The 24,259-nt window shown below is 41.5% G+C and overlaps 1 protein-coding gene across 6 annotated transcripts in view; it reads right to left on the bottom strand.

The window, feature by feature from the left end:
• Nucleotides 1–376: 376 nt before the first annotated feature.
• The window catches only part of WWTR1 (WW domain containing transcription regulator 1), an 837,533-nt gene continuing 813,650 nt past the window's right edge, over nt 377–24,259 (bottom strand). For all 6 annotated transcript variants that reach the window (XM_044070605.1, XM_044070607.1, XM_044070606.1 and 3 more), the window contains 2 exons: nt 17,278–17,390; nt 377–5,474 (listed from right to left, as the gene is read on the bottom strand). In XM_044070605.1, coding sequence (XP_043926540.1) covers nt 5,293–5,474; nt 17,278–17,390 — 295 coding nt within the window. In that variant the 3' untranslated portion in view covers nt 377–5,292. The remainder of the gene's footprint in view (nt 5,475–17,277; nt 17,391–24,259) is intronic.

The raw sequence follows: 24,259 nt of genomic DNA, 5'->3' as shown, positions 1-24,259 counted from the left end.
GAAACTACTTCCTCCTGTCTGATCCACATTTGGATGGGCCACTCAGTTTTTCTCTTCCTTTTCTTATGCAGAAAACAAATATGACATGGGAATACATACATACCACGCACATTCCAGCCCCAGTTGCAATATACATCCATCTCATTCCCTCAACTATGCCTATGACCTCTACCAGAAGTAGCAAGACTGCACTGCACTTCCCTAAAAAGATAGGAGAGAGGTTTCCAGCTGATCCCCTTTCATGTCAAGCCAGACCTCCATATGAACAAAGTATATGTCCCAAAACAGCTGCAGATGACATAGGATACAGTGCTGATACACCTTTTAGCTGATTATGCACAACTTCACTCTACAAATACAACATAAGCCAGCAAAAAAGAGTTTGTAGTTCCATTTATTGTTTTTTTTTTTTTTTACCTTGTAAAATAACAAATCAAACAGTACCAAACTGAATGTATAGTAACTTGTATTTGATCTGCTTGCATATGCAGGAAAAAAAAACATTTTAATTAATTATAAAAATCATAATAGAAAACAAATCCAAAACTCTGAGACAGAAACCATTGTAGTGTATTATGAGAAAGTTAAACATCTGGAGCATCATTCTCTAATGATTACTCCACAAAAGTGTTACTGTAGTACATCACTATGTAAACAAGCTTAACCAGCATTGACTGACAAAAACTACAGTCAAACAAGAAAATCAATAGTTCAGTAAACTGGTGCTAATGCACTTAGTGTTTTAAAAAATATTACAAATGGCATAATAACATGGGTGGCTAAGTGAAATTATTCTGAATACATGAAACTACATCATTTTAAAAATCTCACAAATGCTGCACTCTTAATGCCTACCAAAATTTTGAGACCCTAACATATTAAAATGTGTCGTGCTACTTTAGTGCTATGCAGTATACACTTATTTAAAAACAAACATTCCATTTTCCAGCAGTTGTTGAAACCTTGACAGACTACAATCCACTCTAGGGTATGTCATGGATTAACCAAGTCAAAGAAAGAAATTAAAATGTTTAGAAAGTGAACTGTGCTCATCTAGTAGGAAGAGAACAGCCACCATAAAGCATATGGAAATCTCCAACAATACTGTTAAGTACAAAGGAGTCAAATGAGGCATAAATATATTCCAGTCAATTCTTGCTCAATTTAACCTCAGACTGATGTTATTAGAGGACAGATCCTTGACTACTTAATTTTACAATATGTCAAGATTATTGTTTTAAGTTTTTCAGTCTTTTGTGCTGGTCTAGTAAACACTTTAGGACTAAACCATACATTTTGTAGTGTTTTTACAGACATTTGATTATACAGAATTATATTTAATATCATTGTTTGTGACATTAGAACTGGTTACTTCAATAGTGGTGGAGTGGAATAAAATGTAACTCAGCATGGCTCATGCCAACAACTTGTATATGCTCGAAATGGTCTACTAAAATACATTAAAAATCCCAAAGAGGACTGTAGTGTTTTCTATACAATGCTGTATGTAGCATTCCTCATGCATATATAAGAAAACAATCAGAAATGCAGAGCTGGACTAATAATGTACTACTGCAGAAAATACACTTAATATCAAATCTTGCACCATTCAAGTGACACAAGCTTGTGTACTGCATTGGTAATCAACTAGAAAACAGCTTCATACACAATAGTGTGTCTTGCATTAAAATTTAGTATGTTTAGAGCAAGGGGGTACTTTTCATTCACTATACATGAGAGATGAGAATACATATCACTGATTTAAGCTTTCATGGGCAAATAAATACCTGGTCTCCAAGTCATGAAAAGCACTTCAGGGCTAAAATGAATATTTGAAATTGCCAATAAATGCATACCTCATTACACGATCATATATTTGTATGTTAATGATTGCATGCTCCCACACAGGACAATTTCCATTTTTTCTTTTAAATCATATGACTGCATAATTAACTTTCAGCATCTAAAAGTGTATATGAAATTCTGCATTACTTTTGACAAATCTTTATACCTTTTACAATCATGGGTACAAATATTCCTGCTGCCCAGTTCGATGGGAAAAAATTTCAGCACTTGAAACTTCTTAATTGGGCACAACAGTTTGTCAGCAAGCCAATGAAATGGCTTCAGCTAAGGCAACATTTCACTCTCCTGGCATCAAAGGAGAAGGTGGCCATCAGTTTAAGTATGAAGTTAATCTTCTAGAAGTAACTTTCAACAACTGTTACTTTAATCCAGTTGTACCTTGATTTGCCAGGCACTCCCATGTTCCCCTTGCAAACGTAAAATAATGTGTGCTCTTATCTATATCACTGCCATACAGAACCATTATAATTAGCTGATTCATAACTCACTGACAGTAAAGCAGGATAAGTCAGGCCCTGCGCACCAAGCCCTTGACAGTTGCAGAGATGTAGGGGAAAAAGGAAAATCCTACAAAGGGAGAAAAATATTAACAAATAGAACCATGCAATGCAGATGTGCAAGCAGAATGATTCCACAAACTGCATTTTCCATGTGCTGTGACTGGCAAAATGTCACTCCTGAAGTCACATTATATTTTGTTGAAAGGTAGGAGTCTCCTGCCAGACTCGTATAGCAGGTCTCAAGACAAAGGTAGGTAATTACAAACTTGTTTCTCTTCAACAGATTACATGAACAGTAAAGGAGTTCCCAGCTGTTTGTACCGGTTTTTCAGTAAAAGGTTACAAAGGGCCCATTAATAATAACCTACACTTGCATGGTCTAGTAATGCGCCTGGCATCTAACTTAAGTGGAGAACAAAAGGAAAGCTTCAAAATTTCAACTTGTTACATGTTTTCCAAACACCTGAAGACACAGGATAATTTCCCTTACTTGTTCTGTAAAACAGTAGTTCTAAGTGATATCCATTAGCTGATATTGGCCATCTGAGATGCTAATTTTGAGGATTTTATCAACATGTTTCACATACTTAGGAAGCATAGTTTCCTCAAAGATGTGATTCAAATTCACAGGTAACATTTTTCACCACTTAAAAGCCACTTCTTCAGAATGTATTTTAGGGGGTTCCCTACAGCTGCAGTTAGACATGTCCAAGAAACATCTGACGCCTTCTCCTTACTTTAATAAAGATCTGGCATCTCTGTACTCCTGCGCTCTAAAATTTCACACTTCTAACCATTGAGGTAATGCAGAAAATTATCAAATTATATCTTATCATTGTAGTGTATGCAAATGTAAACTAAATCTGTATGTAGTAACTTTTGGAAATGCACACCACTAAACCCCAAGGGTTCCTCATTTAAGCCCCAACTGCCTCAATTCCATGCTCCTCTCATCCTTCTCTCATCTCTGAAACAATCTCATATTACATTTTTCACGGAGATATGGCATCTATGTCACAATGAACAAGGAAGCATATAATGCATGCTGTAACTTACATGCAAGTTTTAGATGGAAGACTACTGCATATAAAAAAGATGTTCCTACCGCCCTTTCAATACTGCATACGTTTTACAACTGCTGTACAAATGTGGAAATGTTGCCATCGTTCCTCTTCTCTACCCTACCTGCCATCACGAGTCACATGTCTCTCACTTTCACACCATACACAGTCCTATCGTTTAATAAGATGTGCTTATTTTTAAGCACACGCCCAGAACTTAAGAAAACAAGTTTGTCTCATTCAAGAATCATCCCACATACTCCATCTGTTGTGGCTATCCAATCAGGTACTTTTTTTTTTTTTTGACTACTTCACTGTTCCCCCCTGTTTTTGACAACATTCTATACACTAACAGCTGTATTGCTATCCAGTCGTACGACTACAGTACACCAGGCAAATGTGCACATGGTGGGCAAAGCAGGCAATGCATCATCCATCCTGTGGGTGAATAAAACTGTGCTGAAAAAAAAAAATCACCAAATAAAGCTTGCAATCAACATACCTAAACATAGTAAATAAAAATTAAGCATGGTTTTAATACTCTATATAAAAAATGGTCTGGGATTTCATTTGCATTTCAGACAGCCTACAACTGAAAATGGTCTTGAATGCAGCCTCAATCCCAAACTACCCAATATGATGTTTTGTACTTGTATCTTGAGAGAAAACACGGAGTAGCCATTCTTCTACTGATGACATCAGGGATCAAATGACATGACTATAAGTCAGACTGGAAAACACTGAAGGCAAGCTACACAGATGAGTTGAGAAGTCCTCTATCTGCACTTCAAAGCACAATCAGCTCAAATGCCACCTTATGTATAGCCATGCCCTTTGCCTATTTGATCGTATGCAGGCGTTCAAACACACGTTTCTTCGGTCTCATCTTCCAGCTTGCTAGTTATAACTTCTTTCATCATTTCCTTTAACAAAAAAGTCTACTTTGCCATTTGTTTTACAGCTGAATATACAAAACACCAATTTTTCCTCAAAAAATATTTGTTCTTCTACTAGCAAGTTCTTACTAATCTGTATTATAAACATTCAAAAATGAAGCCTTAATAAAATGTTTAAAAAAATCATTCTATCATATTAAAAAAGATATAGTTAGTACCAATCCTGTATATTTTACAACAAAACATTGTAGTGTAAAAACTAAGTTATATAAAATTAGAATTTGCTACTCTGTAATTCAGGCGCAATGTGGCACTATTCATTGTCTGGAGTCTATACAGTAATATACTGGAATAATTAACTACATTTAGTACTGTCTGGACCAGTGCAAATGGCCATAAAAAGCCATTATGCTAAAAATACTACTTAGCAAACCAAATACCTTCACTGATAATACACTGATTTTTAAAGCTCACGTTAAATAAGTAAAACATAATAAAACTGCATTTGGACCCATTTTTAGCAATATGGATTCCAAACACCATTTTGCATTACAGTCATGTCAGTTCTCCAAAACAGGCAGCCCTGTAATTCATGCACCAAAGATGTGGGTTGCATTACATAGTTCATAGTCACACATTTTGTCACTTGTTTATCATTAGAATAAAAGTAAAGCAAAAGCCATAGGCTACCCAGGCCTGATGTCGACTTTGCATGTAAGTTGTTTTCAAGTTGCTTACACACATAAAATTGGTACAGAGCCGCTGGACTGCTACGATAGACACCACCAAAAGATGTAAAGAAAAAATAAGACAGCTTCAGAATCAAGATAGTGAATTGCTTAGGTGACATTTCGGGTGCTCCGCAGTTTTTTTTTTCTACCACTAGTCCAAATAGGAGAGAGAAAGCAGTTTGTTCAAAGCACTGAACCGTCTAAGTCCAGGGAATGATGATGGTGATGGTGGTGGCCACTACAGCCAGGTGAGGAAGGGCTCCTCCTTGTTCAGCACAGACTCCACATCATTTAAAATTGGGATCAAGTCTTCTGACTCAAGAGTACCAAGGTCTACATTGGTGCCTGGCAGCGAGTCGATGATATCAGAGAAACGACTTTGTGGATTTATGCAAATGTTATTCTGTGCCAGAGGTTCACCTACAGAGGAAGAGAATATCACCTTAATATCAAAATTTAATACAATGCAAAAATAACTAATATGGAACAATCTGTTAATGTAACAACACACAAACATTTTTATTCATACAATGTTTACTCTCCAAAAAACTTCAATTCTCAGACTCCTTACTGCTTTGATAGACTAAAAAACATGTCTCTCTACTCGTGTCACGCAGACTTGCTCAGGGGTGATCTCTGCTTAGATTTCAATGCTATGAATGAGTCAGGGTGATCTCTGCTTAGATTTCAATGCTATGAATAAGCCAGCACTCTCTGACCTGGCTCATTTAAAGCACTTGCTGTAGATATCTAAACCTATACTACTGAATAACCACCACCAGGCAGCATGAGAGATGCTTAACCCAATGCATGTGCTACTACTGGAAGAGGCCATATTTACTTAACAAGGACAGTACTTCCCTAACAACCTTTTAAACCAGTTCAAACCGATGATCTCAAACATTCACCATGGATCTGTACAGAAAGACGGTCTCCCACTAGTACTAGGTGATGTGGCTGAGTTTCTCAATGGTCTCCTTGGCTGTAAGATCAGTTAGAACCTTTGAACATACTTCTTGGCAAGAGATCTCATCTGATCACATATTTTATATCCCATTTCTCTACATAACACAAAACTGTGGGTGCAGGAAACTAAATAAAACTGTAGAGAGTTTTCTTATCACAGTGCATTTTACCTTACTCAGTCATATCCCTTTTATTGTCTGTCTGCTTCAAATTATGCAGTCTCTCTGTGCATCAGTTCGATCTTCCTTGAAAACCTGTGTTTAATTCTAGAATTTGTACATATAATTATCCATGCAACTAGCTCTACTCTTGTATGGACATGTACCTGAAGCAGAAGTTATTTCATCACTCTGATAAATTTATGCGAATATAAAACCGTCTCTGTTTTAAACACAAACGGAAAATGTTTTATTAGTAAAACCAGTCTGTGTTGCAAAATTCTGTAGTAAAGATTTTTTCTTTCTTTTCTGAAAATACTTTTTTATAACTCTTTTCCATAAATAGCAAAACAAAAATAAAACCGCAATAATGTCAAAACAGATACAAGCATAATTCTACATAAAACGAATGCACTGCATATCTTCATACTGGGGCAAACTTGTTGAAATTTTTAAAATTTAGACAACTGTAAAATTAAATGCCAGCAATCACCTTTCTACAAAATAGAACTTAGCACATTTAACAGAGCTTGCTGCCAATTCTTTCAACTTTTAATGGCTTAAACTTTTGTACAGAAAACAATGTCAAACTGACATCTCAAGCAATATATTACTAGTTACTATACAATTAATAATTTTCTCTTCAATCTTAAAACATCAAACAAACTCCAAATTGAGTGTCTCTATGGACTTTGACAATGGATTTTTTAATTCCCTTCGACATTTTGTGACCTACAATGTCTTAAATATTTAGGATCCTTGGACTAACATTTTTCCCTAAATGGCCCATTAACCTGTAAGTTACAATTGACTAGTACTACCCCAAAAATAAAAATATATGTTAATGCTACTTCCAGATTAATCAGAAAAGATTTTCTGTACTGTGTGACACATTTACCACATTAATGGACTGTGAAATGATAATATGAAACACAAAGACCACAAACATTTCTTTAAGAGCTCACAATTTAAAAAAAGCCAAAGGGAATTACTGAGAAATATCTACTGAAACTATACCCCAAAGACACTTGAAGAAAGCACCAACACAAGCTACAAATGTTCTAAACCAAGAGAGAACAATTTTGCAAAAACAAAGAGGCAATGTGGTGAAATATTATGGGGGTAAAGGGTGCACTAAATGAAAAGCATGTCAGTATGCCAACTGGCACAATAAAATGCTACCAAGCAGGATGATGCAGGGACATTAGTACTAACAGAAGGTCAGGAAGTGATCTTCTTATCACTTATGGCCTTTTAAGTTTCACAGTGTCTATCTCATTTACTTTTGATGCCAACATTTTCAAGATGACATTACTGCACATTATAAACACAACTCTACTGCACTTTACTCTTATCTGCACTGGTTGTCATTGTGTCTGCAGGTTTACTTCACAAACTCACCAAAAACTCATAGGTTCATAGGTAGGTACTAGGCTATTGGCCCTAGGGCCTATATAAGCCTAGCCAAAGTTACCCTGGCTTTCGCCACCCAAGAAAATTATTTTCCTGTGCCACTGTCGAGCATAGCCACAGAATTGATCCCCGGGGTGAATTTCCTATCTCCCATCCAATCATCAAGATTTTTCTTGAAGAGTGCTAATGAGGAGCTTTGTTTGATATAGATAGGTAGTTTGTTCCAGAGTATGGGAAGTCTCTGGGACAGGAATCTATCCCTCCAGCATGTTCTGTTTATTGTGGTGATGATGTTTAGGTCCCTAGAGCGTGTAGCTCGTAGAGATTGGGATTTCTTTAAGTGGAGCATGTCTAAAAGCTCTGGGTTTGACATAGCTTTGTGTGTTAGGCAGAGATCGCCTCTGAGTAGGTGATATGCAACGGAGTAAAGCTGCAGTTTTTAGAGACGGTCTGCATAGGGCATCTCTGAGGCCGGTAATCCTCTTTGTGAGGTATTTCTGTGGCCTTTCCAGTTGTTGTAGATGTCTTGTGAGGTACATACCAAAAGGGGCATTGTACTCTATAATGGGTCTAATGAGTGACGAGTAGAGGGGAACAATGACCTCTTTTTTCCTGGATGAGAAACCTTTTGTGATGAGGTGTGCCACATAGGATTTCCTGACTACTGTGGCGATGTGATTATCAAAGGAGAGACTACTGTCCACCTGTGTCCCAAGGTCTCTTATCACACTTTCGGTGTTAAGTAGACTACCACCTATGTGGTAGTTCATGGGTACTGAGTTTTTACCAAAAGGAATGACAACGCACTTTTTGGCATTGAGCTTGAGGCCATGGCTTTGACACCAGGCATCTGTATCAGCAAGGCCCTTTTGTAGGATGTCCACATCTTTTGGAGTTTTGATTATGGCTCCCAGTTTGCAGTCATCTGCGAACTTCGTTAGCCAAAGACCTTCTGTGTTGAACAGGAGAGGACCCAGGACTGAACCCTGTGGTACTCCACTTGTCACTGGTCTGAAGCTAGATTTGGAGTCTGCTACTTTCAGTGTGTGGGTTCTGTCAGTGAGCCATTTGGCAACCCATCTTGTAACATAGGGATTTATACCTAGTTTAGTGAATTTATCTATAATTCCAGAATGGGGGATGGTGTCAAAAGCCTTGGCGAGATCTAGATAGGCTGTGTGAACCACCTTACCCTCATCTACGGCTTTGGTGACTGCTTCAAAGAAGTCTATCAGGTTTAGGAGACATGATCTGCCTTTTACAAACCCGAACTGGGTGGGGTCCTGAGTTTGGAGATTACCAATGTCATTGTTTACAAGTTCCATGATGATATGCTCCATAGCCATGCAGACCAGGCTCGTTAGGCTAATGGGGCGGTAGTTTCCGGGGTCTGTGGTGGCTCCCCCTTTGTGGAGTGGGATAACTGTCGCTGTGCGCCATTCAATGGGCACATAGCCTGAGGTGAGGCTATGATTGAACATGGTACTTAGGTGGGGTGCCAGTTCGTTCTGTAGTTCATGTAGAACACAACCTGGGATGTCGTCAGGTCTGGCTTGTTACAGTCAGCTGCCAATGACTTCAAATTAACTGCACATCCAATTACTTCGGTGTCTAAAGGGCACCATTGAGAGGCACCTCAAAATCTTCCTTTTGCCAGGCATGTCTCATCTCCCCAGACAAAAGTTTTTGTCATCAAAGCTTTAACCTATTACCAGGGAGAGGACTGAATCTACAGAAGACAGCTAAGATGCAACTCCCTGATGGGCTGGGTTACCCACGCATGTGGGCATCTAATGATGTACTACCAAGGAGGAGCACTTCACCTCCACAATGACACACAGTCCCAAGTCCTCACCTATATGCTCACACTTCCCAGGTCCTAGTCAATGGTCATAACTCCCACCATATCTACTTCAGAGAAGACAGCAGACTTGTGTTTGTCACTGCTGTTGCCCTTAAGTCAACCCTTTTACCACCTGGGTGACCAGGCAAATTATCTAAGCTGAACCAATGTCCACCCATTTACTCAACTGGAGCAAACTCAAACTCAGTGCCTTTCAACTGCCTGTTCACACTGTCCTGCCACCTGACTTACTATGACATATTACAGGAAGTCACTGTACTTGTCAAAATGTTTTTTCAGCAAGACTGCATCTGCTGATGTGGCACATTTTGCATCCATAACCATAATATCAAAATGTCTAATTTAAAGACTGCAATGACTTAGTAGAATGGCAGTAATATACTCCCCTTTATCTGACGACAGTGCACGCTTGAGGTTAGTTTATTTAGCATACAGAGATATTGGAGTGAAGTCCCTATATTGAGAATATATTCCTGTATAGAAAAAGGATGACTATGTTTTCTATTACTGTAATATTAAGATAAGTTTAAATGTTGTGAGGCACAACAGTGTGGTTGGGCACCAATAACTTCATCCATGGGATTATAAACTAGATCTGTCCTGTGTTAAGTCGTACGATATGTGCAAGGTAATGTCACCTCCATCATTATAAGAATCAAAATACTGAGCCTGCTCAAACTGAATGGACAAAAAAAGCAAATAATACCAAGTCTGAGATGGCAGTTTCCAGGAATATTCCCTTATCTTATAGGTATGGCAATCTAGAAGTTAGCATATATGTGTATATTTGGCAGGTTCAGTGGGGCTTTCCCCCTGGAAAAAAGAAGTTTAAAGGAGATGAGCAATGTACAAGATTCATTCTTTTCCAGGATTTTCGGTCTCCCAAGAGTGTTGGCAATAGCCATTTTGAGTACTGACATTTAAATAGGGAGCCCTTCTAGCATGCATGCCTTGATATAAAGTCTGTCATCTAGCAAAAGTCATGAAAATGTTTTTTACAATGGCAAACATTTCAGCTTAGCTATGTTACAACTTAAATGATCATGTTTTAATATTCCACACTATACATGTAGCACATATACTCTGCTATTAATAACTAAAACTAATGAGAAATAGAAATAAAAAGCCACACTTCTGTGGCACACCACACTAAACACCTGTCAACCTCTTTAAAATTTGGACACTTCTGTAATCTTCTCAGTTTTTCCTCACAGTTATATAAGGCTGCTACCTGACAATGAGAACAGAACAACTGTTTTGGATACTTACCTCATGTTAGTCTTACCGAACCAAAAGTGTCTTTACAGTGGAGGCCTAGGTAGAAAAAAGTACAGTTGTGTACACTTACCATAAATGTAGATGTTCAAGTGTATTCACTGTTGCAGTCATCACATTTAGGTTATCCTGCCAAGGTAGCCCTCAGTCGGCCCGAATACCAGAGGCTTAGTATTTCTGCGTTGGCTGCTGTCGCTGCAGGACTGACTTCAGGTCGTCAGTGGTATAAAAAAACAGTCAGTGGTATAAAAACAGGCAGCAGACGCCATTATATCAGCTTTTCTTGCCCTGTCAGGAGCCCCCAGTAGGGAGCTAGGTAATGGTGGAAGACCACCACCAGTAGAAAGTAAATACCAAAAATTCCTCGTAAGGAGAGAGAGAGAGAGAGAAGGGGGATGGAGGGACGGGAAACCAGGACTGCAACAGTGAATACACTCGAACATCTACATTTATGATAATTGTACACAACTGTAATATGTTCTTCGCGTTGATTCCCAAAGCGGAAGAAAAGGGTGACGAGAGTCAAGAAGACTGGGGGCTGGCTAGGATGCCCTGCAAGACTGTGGTGGCAAAGTCTGCCCTGGATTTGGAGAAGATAGGCAGGTGGTAATGCTTGGTGAATGTATGAACAGATGTCCATGTTGCAGCCACCAGGATGTCCCTGGTGGGGACCCCTCTGCGAAAAGCTGCAGAGGTGGAGGTTGCCCTGGTGGAATGTGTCCTGACCCCCTTGGGGGAGGTTTCCTGTGCTGTTTGTTGCAGAAATGGATGTAGTGTGCTATCCATTTGGAGATTGTTTGGATATGGCCTTGCCCTCTGCTCCTGCAGCGAAGCTGACTAGCAATTGATCAATTTTTCTAAAAGATTTAGTCCTGTCTAGGTAGAATCTGAGCTGTCTGCGCACATCTAGAGAGTGCAGAATCCTTCCCCCCTTGTTTTCTGGGTTAGGGAAAAAGGTGGGCAATGAATGGATTGGTTGAGAGCCACACTGGACACCACTTTAGGCATGAAGCATGGGTTAGTTCTGGGGGACACTGTGTCAGCATGGAAAATGATGAAGGACTCTACAGCCATAAGTGCTTGTAGCTCTGACACTCTTCTAGCTGAAGTGATGGCCAGAAGCAAGGCTGTCTTCCAAAAGAGAATTTTTAACTTTGCTGAAGCTGCAGGTTCAAAGGGGGGCAGGGTGAGCTTTTCCAACACAAAGTTCAGGTCCCAAGCTGGGGTAGGAGCTCTTCTGGTTGGCCTCAAGTTGTTAGCCCCTCTTAAGAACTGTTTGATGCAAGGGTATGAGAAAAGAGGGGACTGTGCTGAAATGAGCAGAGATGGCAGAGGCATGAATTTTAATAGAAGAGAAGGCTAGACCCCTGTGTAGGTCTGCCAGGTAATCCAGGATGAGGTAGGGAGGGTTATGCCATTCTGGCTCCCTTAGCCTGGATCCAGGTGCAAAACCTTTTCCACTTGTCAGCATAAAATTTTCTAGTGCTGGGGCGTCTGGCCTCAAGTAGCACATCTAGAACTTGCTTGCTTAGACTGGCAGCTTGAGGAGAGGTCAGAGAATTAGGCCAGGCTGCCAGTCTGAGGGTCTGCAATTGGGGATGCATGATTTCTCCATTCCTCTGGGTCAGGAGTGTTGGGATCTGAGGTAGGTGCCATGGTGGCAAGGGTGACGGGCTGTGCAGCAGTGGGTACCAGTGCCGGCGTGGCCAGTCTGGGGCAATCAGGATTGCCCTCGGTTTTTCCTCCCTTATTTTGAGCAGTACCTTTGAAATGAGTGGTAGAGGGGGAAATGCATAGACTGAGAGGTATACCCACTGGAAGGATAAAGCATCCACTTTCCAGGCCTTGCTGTGAAGTTCCCTGGTACAGAATTTGCTGAGCTGATGATTGGAGTTGCAGGCAAAGAGGTCTATCTTCGGGGTACCCCATTTCTGGGTTACAAGGGTGAAGGTTCTTTGGTCTAGCTGCCACTCATGTGGGTCCAGCAGATTTCTGCTGAAGTTGTCTGCCAGAGAGTTTAGAGAGCTTGGCAGGAATTGTGCTAATAGGTGTAGTTGCATGGCTGAGGCTGTGTGCCAAAGAGTCATGGCGAGCCTGCACAGAGGATAATAGTGAGTCCCTCCCTGCTTGTTGATATACCAACATCACTGTGGTGTTCTCTGTTTTGATCAGTAGAGGCCCCGGGGATAGTAGGGGTCTGAAAGCTGTCAGGGCATGCTGAACAGTTAAAATCTTTTTTTGGTTGATGTGCAGATTAATTTGATTTGGTTTCCATTGGCCCTGAATGTACCTGCCGTCCAGGTGTGCAACCCAGGCATAGTCTGATGCATCCATGGTAAGGGTGTGGTGTGGGGTTGTAAGAAGGGAAGTCCCTTGTTGTGGTAGCATGCTGCTGCCCACCAAAGAAAATCTTTCCTTAAACAAGGTATCATTGGTATAAGAGTTTCCAGGTCTTGGGAGTGCTGACACCAAAGGCTTTTTAGGTACCATTGTAGTTTCCTCATATGCAGTCTGGCATGTGGAATGAGTAGAATGCAAGAGGCCATGAACCCTAGAGCTTGCAGGATTTTCCTTGCGGATAACTGGGTCCTGGTGGCTAGCTGAGAGAAGTAGGCTGTCAGATAAGCTTGTTTTTCTGGAGTAAGGAATGCCGTCTGGGATGCTGTGTCCAGGCTTGCTCCCAGGAATACAATTTTTTGTGTGGGAACTAGTTTGGAATTCTTTTCGTTGATAGTATACCCCAGAGAGGCCAGTAGGTCCTTTACAAAGGTCAGGTGGTTTAGCAGCTTTTCCTGACTGTCTGCCTGAATCAGGCAGTCATCTAAGTATGGGTAAATTTGAATATTTGTCTGCAAAAAGCAATGGCGGGAGCCAGACATTTTGTGAAAACTCTGGGAGCAGTGGATAAGCCAAAGGGAAATGCAGAGAACTGAAAGTGCAGTGATCCTGCCCTGAAACGTAGGTATTTCCTGCATGATTCCCTGATTGGGATGTGTAGGTAGGCCTCTTTTAGGTCTAGGGTGGCTAACCGAGCATCCTTGGAAACCATAGGTAGAAGTTGCTGGAGATTGGGTGTCATGAAGAGTCTTGAGTAAAACCTTGGCCTGTCTGTTCTGCAGGAATATGCTCTATTGCCCTCACAGAGAGCAGGGAAAGGACTTCCTTTTTGGCCTCTGCCTACTGGTTTGCGGGAAGATCCGGAACCCTTTTGGGGTTGACAGTGTGTGGAAATAAAATCTGTATCCCTGGGACACTATGTTGAGGACCCAGCAGTCGTTGTTAATGCTGGCCCAGTTGCTTGCATGGAAGGAGAGTTTCCCTCCTAGGGGCAAGAGAAGGTGGGCAGAGGGAGTAGTGGAAGTGTAAAGTCATTGTGAGCTCTTACTATAAGGGAGTGGCTTTGCACTCCCTGATTTTGAAGAGGAGGAACTCCATTGCTTAGATCTCTGCATTCCCTGCGGCTGTTGTCTGGGTGGTCTGCTTCCCCTGGGACTGGGCTGAGCTGACCTGGAGCAGGCAGGAAAGGACCAGTGCTTGGAGGGGCAATGCCTACTGAACCTCTGTGGCTGGACCTGTAGAAGTCTGTCTGCATAGATTTAGCTTTTTCTTCCATCTTTTTAAAGACCTCTTCTACCTTGGTGCCAAATAAGTTGTCATTGTGCAAGGGTGTGTCCAATAACTTGGATTTGACATGGTCTGGCAAGGTCTGTTCCTTAAGCCAAGCATGCCTCCTAAGGACAGAACCAGTGACTGCTGCCCTGCAAGATGCTTCTAGGACATTAAAACCACATTGTAAAGTGTGCTTGGTTACTTGACTTGCAGAATGCATTAACTCTTGTAACTCTTTTCTAAACAAGCAGGGAAAGAAGATATTTTTTGTTTGAGGAGCTCCATGGTATATTGCTATTTCAGCATATGGAACTGACAATTTAATGCTCTAATAGCAAGAGTAGCAGAGGTGTATACTTTTTTACCCCATCTGTCTAATGCTCGGGAATCCCTATCTGAGGGGATGATTCTTAGCTGAAGTTTCTTTGAGAGATGACCTCTGGGTCAGCAGTAGGATTTTTGAAAAGAAATCTGTGAGAGTCAGGGACTCTAATACCTGTCAGGTTTCATGGGAGCAGGAGGGAGGGTGTCAGGGGTCAGAATGGATTCCATAAAAACATCATCCACAACATCCAAGACAGGAGGAATGGCCAGAGGTCTGTGCTGTGGAAGATCTAAGAATTCCCTGAGTCTCTTTTTACTGAGGATAGTCCTGACATTACCATTGGAAATGCTCCCTTAAAGTATGTTTGGTTCCCCCAAAGGAAAAATCATCAGGTAGAGAGGCTGAAGGGATGGATTCCACTGCATCAGAATCCTCATAAGGAGAGAGGGGTTGCATATCTTCATATTCAGATGCATCAGAGTCATCAGACTCCTGTTCAGATAAAACTACTTGGGACAAGTTTCTTTTTCTTTTGGAAGGGGTAGCCTGGCTTCCCCTGATAAGTATTATAAGGTCTTCCACCATTTTAAGCATGTGAGACTGAGGTAAGAAAGCAGGTGGCTGAGCTTGGGTCGTCGGTTTTTTGGATGTGGTTCATACCCTGGGCCTTAGAAACTCGGAAGTTTTCGAAAGAACGGAAGACGCAAATTAAGTCTTCGTCTGTGTCGAGTATCAGTAGCACGAAGTACTTCCTCGGAAGCCGGTGCCTGCTCAGTGGCTCCAGACCCATCCAAGGTAGAGACATCCGCAGGATCCTTAGTCGAAGAAGAGTCTTGTGGCATACCAGACTCAGAAAGGGTCTCGGTAGCGGCCTGCGAATCCACAGAAACGGGCATTAGGGGGCTGTGAAAGCACCTCACTGAGGACCGGAGAACTGATGACTAGCTTAACGGAAGTGTCGTCGGAAGTTTTGGACCTGTGCAGTCTGTGTCTGTTTTTATCCTTAGGTTTCTTCGAAAGATCGGTTGTCAGATGGCTTACTGAAGCTATATCGGAATTCGCGGACTGAGAGTGAAAATATCTAGCTACAATAAGGGCCCGACGACATATAGTTCTGGCATTGAACAAAGCACAAAAGCGACAGCGGGGGACATCGTGGTTTGGGTCTAAACAGGTAACGCAGTAAGAATGAAAGTCTCTGTGTGGTACTTGCTTTCCACAGGCGAGACAATTGTTAACTTTTACTGACATCGGTTAAAGCAAGAAAAAAGGATCCCTAACAGGGTACTTAGCTTTAGAAGACTTCAACTTCAATTTGGAATTGTAAAACTCAGGTTGCGGCTGACTGGCACTCATGCGAACTGCTTCTACTTTGGGCTCCACGGCAAGAAAGACGGATGTAATGGCGTCGGCTGCCTGTTTTTATACCACTGACGACCTGACATCAGTCCTGCACAGATATCAACCGAAGGAGAAATACTAAGCCTCTGGTATTCGGGCCGACTGAGGGCTACCCTGGCAGGGATAACTGCAACAATAAAACACGAAGAACACCTACACAACACAAATCAATGGACTATTTTAGAAAAGTCAATTATCCCAAGGAACATGTCTCTGAAAAATGACGGGAATAATGGAAGAACCTCTCACAGACAAGAAAACAGTACAAACTCCACCTAAGCAGAATCTGGAAACTACAACTGAATCCGAGATCTCAGAACTGAGACAGCAGTACAAATCATTGTGCATTCCTGGATATTAATGTAAATGCCTAAAGGTGCATTAGTTAAAAAAGCTTCCTTATTACTAAGCTTCTGTAAAGCAAAATGTGATTTGAATTTGTAGTCTCAGTGTCCCTCACTGCAGGTGATTTCCAGTCTAATAACTGTCAGCTATTTTACACAATGCTTAAGCACAGAGCAGGCTGAAAGACAAAAGACACCTGCCACTGAACTTACCCACCCAGCTTGTGACAAACACTCTGCAGTCATTTGACAGAGACGTGTTGGATCAGTGCAGGTTTATAATCAAGCAGGGCATTACTAGTTATAGCCCTCTAACCAGACTTCAGACTTGGGCTTGGTTTGGAAACTAAGGCCAAAGCTTTTTTTGGGAGGAAAAAACATGAATGCACCAACATGCTAAAACCCATATACATACAACCTAAAAATACAAGACAACCTTATGAGCTGAACAGAATAATCAATGAACCGTGAAAAAAACAGCCAGTTTAAACCATTTTAATCCTTGCATGAATATTAGCAGACATTAAAAAGTGACTAAATCACTATTTTATTAAGACAGTTACCTTTCTTCCATTAAAATCCACAGTTAAGAAAAAAGCACACTGTCACAGCACTGCCAGACAATGGTGGGAATCAGGAAACTCCAACTGTACATCACATGCTACTCTAAACATAACTTCAACTCTTACACCTTTATCATATACTACCTTATTTCATGTAAAGTTCTGAATGTGGGTCTAAAAAAAAATAAATAACTTTCATATCTCATCAAGGCTGTCCCTTCTCTTTGAAAAGTAATGCAAATGTTGAACAATAACAATACAAGCCTACTGTTGAGAGAAAAGACACCATCACAACTGATACATACCTGTATCCATTTCATCAACATTGCCGAGAAAATCTTCAGGTGTTGTTGGAATGCTGTAGCACCCGAGTCCTAAGCCACTATCTGTGCTTTGTTCTCTGGAGTGGTAAGGACCACTGTCAACAGGAAGGCAAATTCTTGTTATACAGGTTCCTCAAACTAATCAACAGCAAATACAGTACAATTCACTACAAACATCATGGGTATAATTTTATTATACTAACCCCCCCAAACACACACTACCATCTAAAACATTTTAACAATAGGATTGTCATGTGAACGGTGTGACATTTACAATAGAACTGCTTGTATTTCTGGATACAAATTGTCCATCAACAATGATAAAATGTAATTTTTCTTAATTTGTAAGGGGGGAGAAATTAGCACCCACTTCCCTTTACAAGTAACCTGGAGGTTAACGGGGGAAGCAAAAATCCCACCTACAAACAGAATTAAAGGGAATATACAGTTAGTCATTACGGATGCTGTGGTTATGTAGAACACAGATACGAGTACATGAATGCCATTCACATTGATTCATAGAAACTTAAAAACAATTAAACACCATATATAAATAATTCTGTTAAGGTGGGTTCGACTAATCTAACGGCATACCATACCAGCAGATGTTTGTGTAGGTAGTCGTCATAGTAAGTAATTACTACAGGGACTTCTGATACAGAAGATCCAGTATCCAGGCAAACTTTTAGAGCTCAGCACTCTTCTTCGCCCACCAGGATATTCCTATTCCATACTATTTAGAGAAAGCATGGACTACAGATGAGGCGGCTGCCTCCGCAACAAATGAGGGCTTACACATCCAAGACAGATCATGGTGGGTTGCAGTGACCCTAGTGCTGTGGGCACTCAAGACCCTTTTAACTTTTTCCCATGGAAAAAGAAAATAATTCAAGGGGTCAGACACTTTGAAGTTGTTTGGTGACTGGTTTCATCTCCTTCTGAGTTGCAAAGGACATAAAAAGCTGACATAAGGTTCTGATCTCTGGAGTTTTGTAGAAAAGACCTTTAATGTCTGTGTATGTCTAGGAACTGTGCATTCTTCCTCCACTGCTCTAAGGGCTCAGAAAGAAAACATGCAATTGAACAGGTTGAAGAAAGACTACTGGAATGGTACACAAAAATACCATTATTGTTTATGGATTAAAAGGGGTTTTAAAAATAGCTGGGAACACTATTGTGTTGAGGAAAGACCCACTAAATTGGAATGATTCTGAAAACCTTATTGCAAATTAGTAACTGAAGTACAACCAATTTGGGAGCTTCAATTACAGGCAATTTATAATAGATTATTCTGAAAACCATATGCAAGTTAAAAACAAAGCAGCACAGCCAATTGGGAAGCTTCAGTTATGCAAATTAAAATGGTTAATATAAAAACCAGTCAACAGCTGCTCCTCCCACACCCCTTTGTTGAATGTAGGACAAAAGAGCAATGCATAAGCCAGTATTACTGTAAGTTTTTCCCGCTCTGACAAGGTCTACAAGACAAAAAGGCGAATCCAAACAAAGCTTCTTTAAATGAATACTGACTCAAGGCGACTTATTTCAAAGATACAAAGGGATCAGATATGAAAACTTTGGAACTTCTGAACAGAAGCTAAAGTTTCCCTCTTCAACCTGAATGACAACCTGCTCTCAGCATTTGGTACGAAGGATGGAATTCATTTTTTAAAGTTTACCCTTTCTGTGTGATAAACTAAAAAGGGCTCTCTGCACACAAAGGTCTGTAGTTCTGAATGGCTTGTGAATGAGGTGACAGGAAGTAAAACAGCAGTCTTGCAAGGTTAGATAAATAAGGGGGAGAAGGGGATGAGGCAGCAGGTTCAAAAGGAGGGCATGTAAAGTCCCATGGAGGATCAGCAAGATTTCTAGGTGGTCTCAGTTGTAGCACTCATTAGACAAAGTGCTTAACAGAGGAGAATCCATAGGTATGTGGGGTAAAATGGCTGAGAGGTATTCTTTTACATAAATATATGCCAGGTCTGACTAAAACAGCTCACTTAAGTACTGCAGAATCAAGGGCACCAATAGTGCAAGGGATCCTGACTATTACAATGCACCAGAATAGTCAAAAAAGCAGAAAAACAATTACTATATACATGTACTGCAGATCCACCAATAAGTGCCACACGTCCTTGAAATATAGCCGATTTATTGTACACAAGATAAGGAACGCCAACCTGTTACAATGTAGAAACGACAAAGAAACCTATAATGAAAATACTGATCAAGAAAAAACGGTTAAAACAGTTGAGCGCTTTCACCCGTACATCCGGGCTTCATCAGAACTACCAGCTGCAGCGTCTACAGAATAGGGTGCATCACAGTCCCCCTTTGTCCTGTGTGATGAGGTCCATAGGTAGTTCAAGATATTTCACCATAACATATGCACTATGTCAGAAAATGTACAGTTGTGTACACTTACCATAAATGTAGATTTTAGAGTGTATTCACTGCTGCAGTCCTAACCAATAGGGTTTATCCATGCTGTGGTAGCCCTCAGTCAGTCTGAATAACAGAGTCAAGGTCTTGTGTGTCGGCTGCTGTCACTTGCTGGGTGATATCAGGTCGTCCAAGCTATGAAGGAGAGCAGGTGACGCCATTACCTCAGTTTCTTTTGCCTTAACTAACCAAAGAAGTCCAATGTTAATAATAAGTAGTACTGGGGTCAGAGATCCCCAAAGAAATATGTGTCTGTAAAGAAAGAAGATATCGGGGGAAGGAGGGAGGGAAAACATGACTGCAGCAGTGAATACATTCGAACATCTACATTTATGGTAAGTGTACACAACTGTACTGTGTTCTTCATGTTTCACTGCTACCGTCCTAACCATTGGTAAGATTTCCAAAGCTGAGGAGAAGGGTGGAAGGTTAACAAACTTAAGATTGGGTGAGCATGCCCTGCAGAATTGCAGAGGCAAACCCAGCCCTAGCTTTTGAGAATAGGTTCAGATGGTAATGTTTGGTGAAGGTGTGGATTGAAGTCCATGTGGCAGCTTCCAGGATGTCCTTGGTAGGTACCCCCCTAAGGAATGCTGTGGAAGTAGAGGTTGCCCTAGTGGAATGGGTTCTGATGATCCTTGGGAGTAGTTTTCCCATGCAAGGACTAGCAAAATTGGATGCAGTGTGCTATCCATTTAGAAATGGTCTGTCTGGATATCGGTTTTCTCTGTGGCCCTGTTTTAAAGCTGACCAAGAGCTGGTCAGTTTTCCTGAATGTCTTTGTATGATCCAGATAAAATTTGAGTTGCCTGTGCACATCCAAAGAATGCAATATCCTTTTCCCCTTGTTCTGAGGGTTAGGGAAGAAGCTGGGCAGGTGGATAGCCTGGTTGAGGGTAACATCCAAAACCACCTTTGGCATGAAGGAGGGATTGGTTCTCAGGGAGACCCCTGTCTGCACGGAAGATGATAAATGGCTCAACGGCCATTAAGGCTTGAAGCTCTGACACTCTCCTGGCTGAAGTAATAACCAGAAAGGCAGTCTTCCAAGAGAGGTACTTTAGTTCTAAGGATGCTGCAGGCTCGAAGGGAGGCAGAGTAAGCTTTTCTAAAACATAGTTCAGGTCCGAGGCTGGGGTGGGCTGTCTTCTGGGAGGCTTGATATTAGAGGCTTCTCTAAGGAACTGTTTGATAAGAGGGTGGGAGAACAATGGCTGTTCTGTATCAAAGTGTGAGAGATGGCAGAGGCATGGATGTTTATGGAGGAGAAGTAGAGACCCTTATTAAGAAGCTCAGCAAGATAATCTAGACCAAGAGGAATGGAGGGCAGATGCATGTCTGTCCCCTTGGACTGGCTCCAGGAGCAGAATCTTTTGCATTTTCCAGCATAAGATTTTCTGGTGCTGGGCCTTCTGGCTTCTGTGATGATGCATGAATATTATTATGATATTTGCATGAATATATGACGCTGCTCATTTAAGTGTTTGAATCCTAGGACAAAATGACTTCTAAATATTTACTTTGCACTATTCCTTTTTTAGTTTGTATCATCTGTTAGTTTCAATCACTACTTTGTATTAGTTGTAACGTTTGTGTACTATTTGTTATTGTTTGCTTGAATTTTTTTTTTAAATTGTATAATTATCATTCATATTTTTTACATTTGCATAATTATCATTCATAACCTACTGTAACCTTGATTGTTTGGAGCTTTTCTCCCCAGGAATCCATTGAAAACGGGTTCATTTTGGCCCAATGGACTACCCTGGTAAACCAACTGCAAATAAATAAATAAATAAAAATAAATGTCAAGGACTTGCTTGCTTAGCATATATTCCTTGTTGGTTTTGGTAGAATAAGCCATGCTGAGAGCTTGAGTGTCTGAATTTCTGGGTGCAGCATCCCCCCCCCCCCGGGACAGGAGGTGAGGTATCAGAGGCAGCTGCCAGGGGGGCTGGTGAGATAGGCTGCGCAGCAGTGGGTACCAATGCTGTCTGGGCCAATCTGGGGCAATGAGTATTGCTCTTGGTTTTCCTTCCCTATCTTGATTAATACTTTTGGAATGAGAGGTAGAGGTGTGAATGCATACACAAAGACAGTATTCCAAGGGAAGGTCAAGGCATCGACCTTCTAGGTCAGGTGATGGTACTCCCTGGTGCAGAATTTCTGTACTTGGAGATTTAAATAAGAGGCAAAGAGGTCCACCTGGGGGGTGCCCCATGTGTTGGTAATTTGCAGAAAAATGTCTCTGTGGATTTGCCATTCGTGTGGATCCAGCAGGTTTCTGCTTAGGTGGTCTGCCACGGTGTTGTTGATGCCCGGTAGGTATTGGGCTACAAGATGTAGTTCCATGGATGAGGCTGCTAGCCACAAGTTCATGGTTAGTCTGCACAGGATTTAAGATTGAGACCCTCAAAGTTTGTTAATGTACCACATGACTGTGGTGTGGTCTGTTTTTATGAGAAGAACCTTTGGTTTGAGGTAGGGTTTGAAGGATGCCAGAGAGTTTTGTATTGCTATCATTTCCTTTTGGATGATGTGCAAGGATAGTATTTGTGCGTCCCAGAGACCTTGGGTGCATCTGCCTACTAGGTGGGTGCCCCAGGCTATATCCAAAGCATCTGTAGTTATGGTCTGGTTTGATGGACGGAGGGTGAATGGAAGGCCCTTGTTCAAGCACAAGCCTGGGCCCACCAGAGAAACTCGGATCTTATGCAAGGGATCACAGGCAGGGAGGTGTCCAGAGGTTGTGAGTGTTGACACCATAGGTTCTCTTTAGGTACCACTAAATTTTCCTCATGTGTAGTCTGGCCAGAGGTACCAGGTGGATGTGTGAGGCTATGTGCCTTAGAGGTTGTATGCACTTCCTGGCAGAAAGGTGGGTTTGGGAGGCCACAGTAGTGAAGTATTTTGGTAGGAAACTGTTTTTCTGGGGACAGAAAGGCCATTTGCTGTTCTGTGTCCAGTAAGGCTCCCAGAAATAGGATTTTCCTGGTAGGTGTCTGTTTTGATTTCCTTTCGTTGATGGTGAACCCCAGAGAGGTGAGTAGGGTTTTTACAAATGAGAGGTGCTGCAGGAGCAGTTCCTTGCAGTCTGCCTGGATGAGACAGTCGTCCAGGTAAGGGTAAATCTGTACATTGTTTTGCCTGCAAAAGGCAACAGCAGGAGCTAGATATTTGGTGAATACCCTGGGAGCAGTAGATAAGCCAAAGGGCAAAGCAGAGAATTGAAAGTGTAGTGATCCTGCTCTGAAGCGCAGGAATTTTCTGCAGGATTCCCTTATTAGGATGTGCAGGTAAGCATCCTTTAGGTCTAAGGTGACCATCCAAGCTTTGTTTGGCAGCATTGGTAGAAGCTGTTGTAAGGTAAGCTTATTGAACTTTGGGTTTACCAGGAAGGTACTGAGAAAGGATAGGTCCAGGATGGGATGCCAAGTCCCCTCTTTCCTGGGAACAAGGAAAAGTTTGGAATAGAATTCTTTTGCAACTTGGAAATTGAATTTGTTCCCCTGAGCAATGATTTTTAAGACCCATTAATCTTTTGTTATAGAGTTCCAATTTTCTCTGCATAGAGATGGCCTTCCTCCTAGCTTTTGGTTTGGTGGAGGCAGGCAGAGATGGGAAAGGTAGTCATCAAGAGTTTTTTTCCATACAGGGTTGCTTTTGTTCCATACAGGGTTGCTTTTGAACTCCCTGCTCTAATGTTTGGGGGGGGGGGGGGGGGGGGGCACTGTTTAGTTCTTTGCTGGCCCTGAGTTTGAGTCATGGTGGGTCTGTCCCTACGGGTTTTGCCTTGTGCCTGCCTGTTTGGTGCAGGAAAGGACCAGTGTTTAGAGGGAAAATTTCTGCTGAACCTAGGAGGTTGTACTTGAAGAAAATCTTTAACAGTCTGCATCGATTTTGCTTTGCCTTCCAGCTTTTTAAGTACCTCTTCGGTTTTCTGTCCGAACAAGCAGTCTTTGTCAAGAGGTGCATCCATGACTTTAGCTTTGACATGATCAGTGAGAGGTTGTTCCTTCAGCCATGCATGTCTTCTGATAACATATCCTGCCACTGCTACTGCTACCCTGCTAGAAGATTCTAGGCGTCAAATCCACAGTGCAAGAAGTGCTTTGCCACCTAAGATGAAGAGTGCAGTAATTCTGCTATCTCTTTATTGTTGGCAAAATTTGGAAAAGCAGAAATTTTCTGTTTCGAAAGTTCCAAAGTGTGCTGTTGATATTTTAACATAAGGACTGACAGTTGAGAGCCCTTATAGTTAAAGTTGCAGAGGTATATACTTTTTTACCCCATCAGTCCGGGGCCCTGGATTCTATCTGAGGGAGTAGGATTCTTTGCAGAGGTAGCCTCAACTCCCTTAGGTCCCTGAGTAATCACCTCTGGATCTGCTACAGGACTTCTGTAGAGTAAGTTATGTGAGTCGGGTACCCTGTAGTACCCGTCAGGTTTTCTGGGGGCAGGTGGAAGGGTGTCAGGAGTATGGCTGGATTCTTGGTAAACATCATCTATCACCTCCAAGATG

Source organism: Protopterus annectens, chromosome 4.part1, assembly GCF_019279795.1.
Source record: "Protopterus annectens isolate FY-2018-M chromosome 4.part1, PAN1.0, whole genome shotgun sequence".
NCBI lineage: Eukaryota > Metazoa > Chordata > Ceratodontiformes > Protopteridae > Protopterus > Protopterus annectens.
The sequence above is the reverse complement of the archived record's forward strand: the minus strand, read 5'-3'. Positions and strand labels throughout refer to the sequence as shown.